Source organism: Trichomycterus rosablanca, chromosome 4, assembly GCF_030014385.1.
Source record: "Trichomycterus rosablanca isolate fTriRos1 chromosome 4, fTriRos1.hap1, whole genome shotgun sequence".
Taxonomy (NCBI): domain Eukaryota; kingdom Metazoa; phylum Chordata; class Actinopteri; order Siluriformes; family Trichomycteridae; genus Trichomycterus; species Trichomycterus rosablanca.
This window is the reverse complement of record NC_085991.1, coordinates 28,177,596-28,188,569: the sequence shown is the minus strand read 5'-3', so window position 1 is coordinate 28,188,569 and position 10,974 is coordinate 28,177,596. Positions and strand designations below refer to the sequence as shown.

Below are 10,974 nucleotides of genomic sequence, written 5' to 3'. Positions count from 1 at the left end.
TCACTGGGAAACACTTAGCACAAGACATAAATATAAAAATACAACATTATAGAAATAAAGTATGGTAAACTATCTAACTGTACATATAATTTCCTAAAACTGATTTAATCCTAGCCCAATTCAAATTATTTTAAATATATATCTATAATTCGAGCCAGGATTAAACTGTAACACATTACTGCAGTAATAATATATTCATTTGTCTTTCTTGCACACATGATAACAATATGGATAAGGATAAAAGATACATTAATACTATAAAGGGAAAACCAGACCTACAAAAACATATCTTTATTTATAGTGTTGTGTTACAATTCGTTGGTTGCAAATTTGTAAGCCCTATGTTCTGTATACATCAACTATTGAATGATACATCACCCTAGAGGTTTTTTCAATCATGAAACCATGTTAAATGTTAAGGGTTTCTAGAAAACACATAATATAAAGCTTAAATAATGCAGAAAAATAACTTGCAACTTTCTTACAACCCATAAATGTAACCACTTGATTTTACATAACGACTCATTATTCCCTTAATAAAAAAGTACTAAGGTTCTGAGTATTTTCGGTGGCAGGAATGGGCTTCCATATTGTCTGGTAACTTTATTTTGAAGCAGTTAGATTCCTTAATAGACTTATATTTACATTTAACACCGTTTAATTAAAACATGCAGAACATTTGTAGACCAAGCCTGTGTAAAAGTCTCTCTATTCCAAACTCCACTTGAATACGACTCAGCTTTTCCCAATCAGTTTCCACGATGTTGATAGCACAAGTCTCAGGTCTATGTAATAGGGATAGTTTGACAACACGCTTTAAAATACACTAAAATATCTTATCAAGATCATGGAAAACCAAGATCTAAGAAATGTATTCAGTTTATACTAGTAGAGCAGGTCTGTTATGATTTTTAAGCTCCTGAAATATGGGCATCACTGTTCAGTCACGTGCTTCACAATAATTAAAGAGAGAACACATTAGGCGATTCTGACTTTTGTTTTGGGTTAACAATTATCAGCACTCTAAACAAGTCTAAGAGGCCAAAATAAAGACAAATGATTCACTGTGGTGGCAGCCAAAAGTAGTAGATTTAAATTAATGATTATATATGTTTAACTAAAAGAAGGTTTAAACAAAAATAAGGAACAAATATTGGTGGGAAGTGGAAGTAGTGAGATTGAGGGTCTGGGCATGTGCTGAGAAGGGATTACAGTCCTATTGGGAAATGAGCACTGAGGATGGAGCTTCCAGGCAGAAGAAAAAGAAGGCTAAAGAATAGGTTTATGGATGTGGTGGAAGATTTGCAGGTGGTTGGCTGACAGGAGAAAATGGAAATGGAAAAAGGACTGGGCAAAATGGAGACGAATGATTCAAAACAGCCAATAAAAGAACTACTTAAACATTCATTTTAATCACCAAAAATGACTAGTAATCACCTGCACTAAATATATGTAAAAAATATGTACTTTAGTTTTAGTTGTGGTGCATGTTTGTATTTGTACTGTTAATTCTTTATAGTGTGTACTTCCATTGTATCATGTCACCGGGGCTTTAATTTCCTTTGGGATCAATAAAGTATCTATTCAAGTACTAGTGCTATATGACGTACACTGCCTGGCCAAAAAAAAGGTCACCACCTGAATTTAACTAAGCAAATAGGTAAGAGCCTCCCATTGGATAATTACTGCATGGGTGATTATGTTTCAGCTGGCAACTAATTATTTAACTCTAACTGATGCAGTGAGTAGCTTCTCATTTGTTAAACAACCATGTGGAAAGACACATCCTGTGGTCGTGGAAAAGATGTTTATCTGTTTCAGAAGGGTCAAATTATTGGCATGCATCAAGCAGAGAAAACATCTAAGGAGAAGCTGAAACTACTAAAATCAGGTTAAGAACTGTCCAACGCATTATTAAAAAGTGGAAGGACAGTGGGGAAACATCATCTTCAAGGAAGGAATGTGGTCGGAAAAAAATCTTGAATGATCGTGATCGGCGATCACTTAAACGTTTGGTGAAATCAAATCATAGAAAAACTACAGTAGAACTCAGGGAGATGTTGAATAGTGAAAGTAAGAGCATTTCCACACACAATGCGAAGTGAACTCAAGGGATTGGGACTAAACAGCGGTGTAGCCTTAAGAAAACCACTCGTCAGTGAGACTAACCGGCAAAAACGGCTTCGATTTGCTAGGGAGCATAAAGATTGGACTCTGGAGCAATGGAAGAAGGTCATGTGGTCTGATGAGTCCAGATTTACCCTGTTCCAGAGTGATGGGCGAATCAGGGTAAGAAGAGAGGCGGCTGAAGTGATGCACCCATCATGCCTAGTGCCTACCATACAAGCATGTGGGGGCAGTGCTATGATCTGGGGTTGCTGCAGTCGGTCAGGTCTAGGTTCAGCAACGTTATGTGCCCAAAGAATGAGGTCAGCTGACTACCTGAATATACTGAACCACCAGGTTATTCCATCAATGGATTTTTTCTTCCCTGATGGCACGGGCATATTCCAAGATGACAATGCCAGGATTCATCTGGCTCAAATTGTGAAAGAGTGGTTCAGGGAGCACGAGACATCATTTTCACACATGGATTTGCCACCACAGAGTCCAGACCTGAACCCCATTGAGAATCTTTGGGATGAGCTGGAGAAGACATTGCACAGTGGTCCAAATCTCCCATCATCAGTACAAGATAGAAATAAACCAAGACAGAAATAAATGTTGTGACATTGCAGAAGCTTGTGGAAACGATGCCACAGTGAATGCGTGCCGTAATCAAAGCTAAAGGCGGTCCAATGAAATATTAGTGTGACCTTTTTTTTTTGGCCAGGCAGTGTATATGAAGTACACTGCAGAGAATAAACAAACAGAAAACAACTTCATCACTCTGATCACATTGTCACAAAGCAAAATAAAACACAAGACATAGATGTGGTTCCAAATCTTTTATTTTAAGTACAAATACACCTTTACTTTGTTTTCTGACTCTGTGCCTGTGCCTTTAGTACTTTGACAACGATCTTCTGCTCCTCAATGAGGAAAGCACGCTTGATCCTAGAAAGGACACAAAAATCATTAGCTCTTCATGCAATGCAAGTTAATTTACAAACCATTAGTAGACATTTAGGGAAATTTCTTTGTCAAATGTTCATATTACGTATTCCCATTAAATTAACCTAATAATAATGTAACTTGCTTTGTGCACAACTGACATACAATGCACATTCTGGGTGAAATTGCGAAGGACCGCTAACATATAAAGTAATACAAAATTACAAATGTATGAGAATCAAACTGATAATAGCTTACTGAATGTATTTCACAAGCATGAAACAATAGTAATTAAATAATTGAGATAACAAATAGTAAGCATTAAACACAAATATTTCACAGCTGTTAATCTGGTAATAAGGGGGTAGCAAAAAACATTCATTCATTAGTGTCCATTATATAGACGTTCTATGTGAAATTCAGCAAAATCCTTGATGTTTTCAACATAATGCCTTCCCAGCTTCATGTGCTTGTATGGATCAGCATTCCAAGCCACAAAAAAGTGTGCCAAGCAGTATGGCAGCACAGTGACATCACTGGTAATGTTTTACTTTTGCACACTACAGTAATCCCTCGCTATATCGTGCTTCGACTTTTGCGGCTTCACTCTATCGCGGATTTTATTTGCAAGCATGTCTAAATATAAATCGCAGATTTTTCGCTGGTTCACGGATTTCTGCAGACAAGGGGTGTGTTCGAGAAGCTAGCTCTCTCTCTACATAGACGCATTTTACGTCATCCTGTGCGCGCTCCCGATTAGGAGGCTGTTCCAAATCCTAGATGCCTTAATATCCTCACTTCTTAATGTTTCAACGTTATTTTCACTCAAAAACAAGTGAGCATCCGACGCTGCCTTAGTGATCAAGACAATCCCAGAATTCATTGCGGGTCAGGTGCTCCTCTCTCGCAGAAAAATAAACATGGCTGACGGTACGGACAAACGAATGGAGTTCTTTTCAAACGTAAATAAAATACAGATTTTCAACTTGTATAAACGTGTACCGAGTGTTTTTATTTGCAAGTTCGGGCTTGTCAGGAAATGTAACCGTTATCGTTACATGAAGAGAGATGTTATATTGACGTTAGCATGCTGTGCTACCTCAATCCATTGGTTTTAATGACAAGATGCTAAATGCTAAAGCCGATGGAATCGGGTTATAAAAACCATATAAACATGTTTTTACTTTGCGGATTTTCACCTTTCGCGGAGGGTTCTGGAACGCAACCCATGTTACATGGGTTCATTTAACACCATGCACCTTCTGTATGTGAGCCCAGTCCAGGATTCGAATCCTCAGAACTCAGCTAACATAATACAGTGATCAGCATCATCAATATGAGAGCTTTATCAGGCATGAGCGGTGGTTTACAATGGCTGTTTTAGAGATATTACAAAAACAAAGCAACATTGTTAAACATCGGTGTACAGCACCATAAGTCTCTTACCTGTCACGCACACATTTGGCACACATGGAACCACCATAGGCTCTGCTTACATGTTTCTTGGTTTTAGAGAGCCTCATCAGGACCTGAGGTCTCACAGCACGGAGCTTTAGGAGAAAAAAAATAAATACAAGCACACAGTTAACATGGATAGCATTTTGAACATGCAGATTTAAATTCTGCTTTTCCAAAAGAAAATTGTAAATCACAAAAAAAAAACAGTATTTCAGATCTAATACCAAACTGAATACTGAAAACCAATATACTGTAGTTCGACAATATCCTGCCAAATGTTTCAGACTGAAATATCACATGCAACCTCTGATGCACTCCTTATGCTTTTAATGATCTCGTTATATGTCCCTTGTCAATTCCTTTTTCCCTTTGGTCTTTACTAACCATTGGCTTTGCAGCATGGTCACCTAAGTACACACATTACTGATTATTTCAAACAGGTGGACAATTTCAGAGCTTAAGTGGAAGATTAGCGATAGGAAATTGGGCTGATGAGCGAGGACTAGGGATGTCCCGATCCGATCTCAAAGATCGGGGACGATCAAGGCATTTTTTAACTGATCGGAATCGGCTTTACTAAACCCGATCGTAATCCCGATCCTTTGTTTTACATCAGCATGTCCGCTGTGTGGAAATACTTTAAATTGGAAAGTGAAACAAGTCCAACAGTGGTGTAATGTCTGCACTGTGAGCGTTTCGCGAGGCGGTAGGAGCAGAGCTGCGTTCATTACTGTAGAATTTTACTGTTTATATGGTGTGTGAGTCAAGGATCACTCCGGTTTACAAAACAACGTAGTGATGCACTCGTTTCATAAAGAAATAAATACACGGTATATTCACATATTGTCGGGAGCAGAACACTTTATTAACTTCTTCTGTTACGGTACCGAAAAGCGGACAGCTAGAGTTAAGCACGCTATTTCATGCACTATGGAAGCCCCAAAGGGTCAAAACACACTCACTTCGCATAGAAACGTCCATCAAACCACTGTCAAAATACAAGCACTTTAAAAACTGGCTTTCCTTCATAACAAAAGAGCCTTTCCATTTTATTTTGGTATTCAGGTTTTACTGTAATGCTTTTAAGTAACTTTTTTTCTTATATTCGAGTTAAGCTGCTACACAGATTTCTGTTCATTTTTAGTGTGTCACTGCATTAAACAGATTTTTTTTCTTTGAATGTAAAGTTTAAAGTAAAACTGTAATTATCTCAATCATTTTGATTGATTTTGTAAAAATAAAAGAACATTAAGCAATAGCTTGGATGCAGCATTTTTCCCTACAGCACTGCAGAGCTATTTAGTTGTTAAACATATACACTGGACTAATTTGAATAACTGTAATGTACTTGAAGTGTGCACTGTGTGAACAGTATTATCCAGTTCTTATCTAGACAATATCTAGAAAATACAAGTATCAGTTTGAGACTGTATCGGATCGGGATCAAAATTAATAATCGGGATCGGTATCGGGAACAAAAAAACGTGATCGGGACATCCCTAGCGAGGACACAATAATGCTTGTGGCAGGCTCGTGGACAATCACATAATGGCTCAAGCTCCTCACCAGTTTTAGGAGTCAACAAAAAATCAGGCAGAAAATTGAACTTCAGAACACCTGTCCTAGCAACATTGGTAATCTATATTTTGCATATAATGCATTAATAAATTAAAGGACAATTTGTTTTAATGTACATTTGCTAATTTGTCTCCCTCATGATTGGTTTATGTATTTCCACTGCTTAATTTCTAACTGTAAACACCTACAACAACTTACCAACTAATAGATTGAATACAAGATTACTACCTACCACTAAAGACAGTCTGGAGTGCTTTTCCCTCTTCTTTTAAATAAACCATGGAAATGGCATCAATATTAGCCTAATCTTATGGTCAAAATTTGGTGACTTTACATGATGATTATGCTGGATATACACCATCAAGCCAATAATTACCAGACAAGATCTGCTCAACACAGTACTCAGTAACAGCTAGCTAAAGTAGGAAAACCAAAGTCAAATATTTCCCTCAGATCTTAAGTAATTCCAAATTAGTCTGCCTGCTTTCACCCAGTGACAGTTAAAATACATTTCAACTGCTTAACTCCGAGGTACTCAATAGGCAGCCTCCAGTTAAGGTCTGGACCTAAATGCGTTTAATTACAGACTGATTACAAATTTACGATCCAATCACAAACTATAAAACAATTCATATGACAACAGTACAATCACTGACCACACAAAACAAAGTTGTTTTTTTTTCCCTTCTGAGATTTTGATAGCAGCATCAAGTATGTATTCATTCTCGCTGGGAAGCACAGAGCAAATGTGCTTAGTTTGTAAAGAAAAACAAATCTACCCACAAAACATGGAGGCAAGAACAACAAAAATAACTCAGCTAAAAGCATCATATCAAGCCACAAGCAGAATAATGATTACATAATGAATCAAGAGACCACACAATGTGCAGCTTGTTTTCATTGTGTTTGACTGCATGTTTGTGAAGGGGTTTTAGGCAACGTACACCTCTGTGGCCACACAAGAAGGGAGAACCTTCAGCTTACGATACATATTTGAGAACCCCTGGATTAGCTTATTTTAGCTCAAGCGTTCAAGTAGAAGAAGGCTCAGCATTAAACTATACTTACACCACGCAGTCTACCAGGGCAGATTCCACAGGCTGACTTGGGAGCCTTGCCGGTCTTCTTGGTGTACAGGTATACAACACGGTTACCTGGTGTTCGGGACCTGGTGGAAAAACAGGATCACATGATCAAACTCAGAAGTATTGCTTTTTAAAACATTAAAAATCTAGCACATGTAGCTTAAAGGTGAGCCATTTGGAATCTTAGTGCTGCCTTCCTGTGTGCAACTATTTGCAAGTTGTTTCTGTAAACTAGCTTTGTCATCTTCAGTCTCCCTGAGTAAAGTGATATCCTTTTATCTGCTCTCCCTGTTCTCAGTAATTGTTTGTCAATGGCAAGAAAAGTCTGGCCTGTATGGTTGGATGCTTCAAACTGTATAGCTGATTGCATGTAAACATTGCAGTACACTTTAAATCTGAACTCCATACAAAATTAACTACAGAATTTGTCTAGTATATACTATTTTAAATTATCTCATTAAACTACATACTGAAGTTGGTATCACAAACATTTGTTTTGTATCCTTCGCCATCCTCCTATTGGTGGGTCTTAGATGAGCCTTGTAGTAGAAGCCACAATGTAAAACTTTGATTTAAGATTTGACACTGCCAGAACCTGTCGACTGTCTTTGGTCAGCAGCATTAAGTCAGCCACTGGTGAGCATGCCACATTGTGTGATACAAGATCACAGATCCTTAGTCACTAATATTGACATTTTTTACTAAGAGATCTTGGCTGTGACAAAAATTAAACACTTTGTCTAACTTGGCATTTCTAACTGGGAAAATTAAAATAATTTTAACTACATAAGCCAGGATCATTTTCTAGTAAGCATGGTTGCTTACACTGTCTACAATGGTGAAGCAACACTTTTTTTTTTTTTTTTGTTTAAGATAAATAACTTCAGTATTTACTCTGGATCACAATCACACACCATATGGTTAAAGTAGTTCATTTGTGTAAACAAAAGTAAATTTTTAAGGAAGATTTTATATATTCGATCCTTTCTATTCTAAACTGAGATTGTTTATTAGGATTTTAACGTCGTGTTTTACACTTGGGTTACATCAATGACAAACGGTAGTTACTCATTACACAAGATTCATCAGTTCACAAGTTTAATGTCAAACAGTCATGGACAATTTAGTATCTCCAATTCACCTCACTTGCATGTCTTTGGACTGTGGGAGGAAACCAGAGCTCGCAGAGGAAACCCATGCAGACACAGGGAGAACATGCAAACTCCACACAGAAAGGACCCAGACCACCCCACCCGGAGATTGAACCAAGGACCTTCTTGCTTTGAGGCGACAGTGCTACCCCCGAGCCGCCATGGTCAGCAGCATTAAGTCAGCCACTGGTGAGCATGTCACATTGTGCGATACAAGACCATTATACTAGGTTCATCAGTTAACAAGGTTATATTGAACACGGTCATAGACAATTTAGTGTCTCCAATTCACCTCACTTGCATGTCTTTGGACTGGGGGGGGGAACCGGAGCACCCGGAGGAAACCCACACAGACACGGGGAAAACATGCAAACTCCACACAGAAAGGACCTGGACCAGCCCACCTGGGGATTGAACCCAGAACCTTGCTGTGAGGCAATAGTGATACCCACTTAGCCATCTTGCCACCCTAAACTGAGATTGTAAACGTTTAATTACAGATTACAATGTCACAATTCCTAAACAAGTCGAAGGCAGCAAGTGATCCTGGGGACATAGGATTTCCAAATGTTATACCTGGGAGATCATTTTCCATTTATGGCATTTGAAAGATGCTATTATCCAAAGCCACGTACAGGTGTAATTGAATTCAATTCAAGCAACTGAGGGTTAAAAACCCAACAATTGCATCAAATGCGTCTGTAGTGGGGCTTAAACCAGCAACCTTCTGAATACTAGTCCAATACCCTAACCTTAAAGCTACCACTGCTCACAGTAGTAAACTACCAATATACACATGATTCTACATGAGTATATTTAAAATGCCCAGTTAGTAGAAATCAAGCAGGGGAACTAAGTAATGATTAAATGCAATAGATTTACATACATTAAAAAACTATATATTTATAAAAACCAACAACTCACAGCCTGGTCCTGTTGGAGCTGGTGTTGTAGGAAAGCCTACGGCGGTATGTCAGGCGCTGAACCATCTTGACCTAAAGAGAAAATACGGTATAAGAGAAAATATAGACATTTTATTACCTCAGGTCTGAACTAATGATCCATAATATGTTTAACTAGCTCCGCGTGTTCAATTAGCTTTACTAACGATATTTAACCGTACCAAGTCATAATATTTCACTCCAACTACAATTATTACCGACTAGTAGAGAGAAAACTGTGTTTATGTGCGGTACAAGATGAGCTTTATTACAACAGCAGCTGAAATGTGTGTTTAATTATAGAAACGGCCCTGAGTTACACCGGCATTAGCTCGCGCTATCACGAACGCTTATAAAAGCATATTCAACAACTGGAACTAAATCAATATTATACAAATGTAGTTCTTTTATGTATGTGTAATGACTATACATTAAAACATTTTATACAACAGACTCAGAAAGTGCAGATTACAAACGATTACATTTTCCCTTCTTTTGAGACTAGTTAGAATCCGCCATACCTGATTTCACCGAAACGGAAGAGGAAGGAAAGAGGGCCGGGTGAAAGTTGAAAACCCCTCCATGCAGGAAACGCTGAGCTCTGTGAGACTGTCAAATTAAAAGTTCTGTAAAAACAGCTACAGTTCTCAGCTTTCAGTACTAACACAAACACCAAACATTTATGTTAATTATACAGCCAGAGTCGTTTTTTGCTGCTTGTACTAGCCGGCTCAGGAGGCACTATTTTACTGTCTAGTTTTAGCAGTTATATGGTTAAAAAAAGAAAATCCATTACAATATAAGCCAGATAAGACATTCAAACTAGGCACCAGTGTGCATCTGTGTGCATATTTATTTATTTATTAGGATTTTAATGTCATGTTTTACACTTTGGTTACATTCATGACAGAACATGTAGTTCACAAGTTCAATATCAAACACAGTCATGGACAATTTTGTATCTCCCATTCATCTCACTTGCATGTCTTTGGACTGTGGGAGAAAACCGGAGCTCCCGGAGGAAACCCATGCAGACACAAGGCGAACATGCAAACTCCACACAGGTGTGCATATTTAACAGGATGAGCAAAACTATTTAATTGTACCAAAAATTTATAAAAAAAATATTGCTATTTTTGTCTCTTTAAATTTATTATTATTATTATTATTATTATTATTATTGCTGTGTAGGCATACATAGTCATACACAGTTGTACTGTGTAAGACTAGGTATGTGACAAATAAACTTTTATTTTATTATTATTATTATTATTATTATTACTCTGTAGGCATACTTAGTCATACATAGTTGTACTGTGTATGACTATGTATGTGACAAATAAACTTTTATTTTATTATTATTATTATTATTAATATTACTATTAATATTATTATTGGGATTTTTTCAGTGATACTTTTCCTTGAGGTGGGATGCAAATAAAATAAAATAAATTAATAAGAATAACAATTAAAAAAACAAATATATATATTTATTCATTCATATAACAACGATTTAATCAGCTAATTTACCAATTTCTGCATAATATTGAAAGGTAAAATGAACTGGAATACTCAAATGAAAGAGAAAGAACATTTCAGGATTTATGGAGAACATGCACAGTTATATACATTGTAAAACCTACAGTGACATGTAAAGCTGGTCCAACTTTTAGACTGTGCAACAAAATAGAAAATAAACTAATAATA

General features: G+C 37.2%; 1 protein-coding gene across 3 annotated transcripts in view; it reads right to left on the bottom strand.

Annotated features, from left to right (window-relative positions):
• Positions 1 to 2,933: 2,933 nt before the first annotated feature.
• rpl34 (ribosomal protein L34) overlaps positions 2,934 to 10,974 on the bottom strand; it is a 116,816-nt gene continuing 108,775 nt past the window's right edge. For 2 of the 3 annotated variants that reach the window (XM_062994117.1, XM_062994118.1), the window contains exons 2-5: positions 9,251 to 9,321; positions 7,159 to 7,258; positions 4,501 to 4,604; positions 2,934 to 3,057 (exon numbers count right to left, since the gene is read on the bottom strand). In XM_062994117.1, the coding sequence (XP_062850187.1) occupies positions 2,973 to 3,057; positions 4,501 to 4,604; positions 7,159 to 7,258; positions 9,251 to 9,315 (354 nt within the window). In that variant the 5' untranslated portion in view covers positions 9,316 to 9,321 and the 3' untranslated portion in view covers positions 2,934 to 2,972. Of the gene's footprint in view, positions 3,058 to 4,500; positions 4,605 to 7,158; positions 7,259 to 9,250; positions 9,322 to 9,788; positions 9,814 to 10,974 lie in introns of those variants that run through there. The other variant, XM_062994116.1, reaches the window with a different exon arrangement.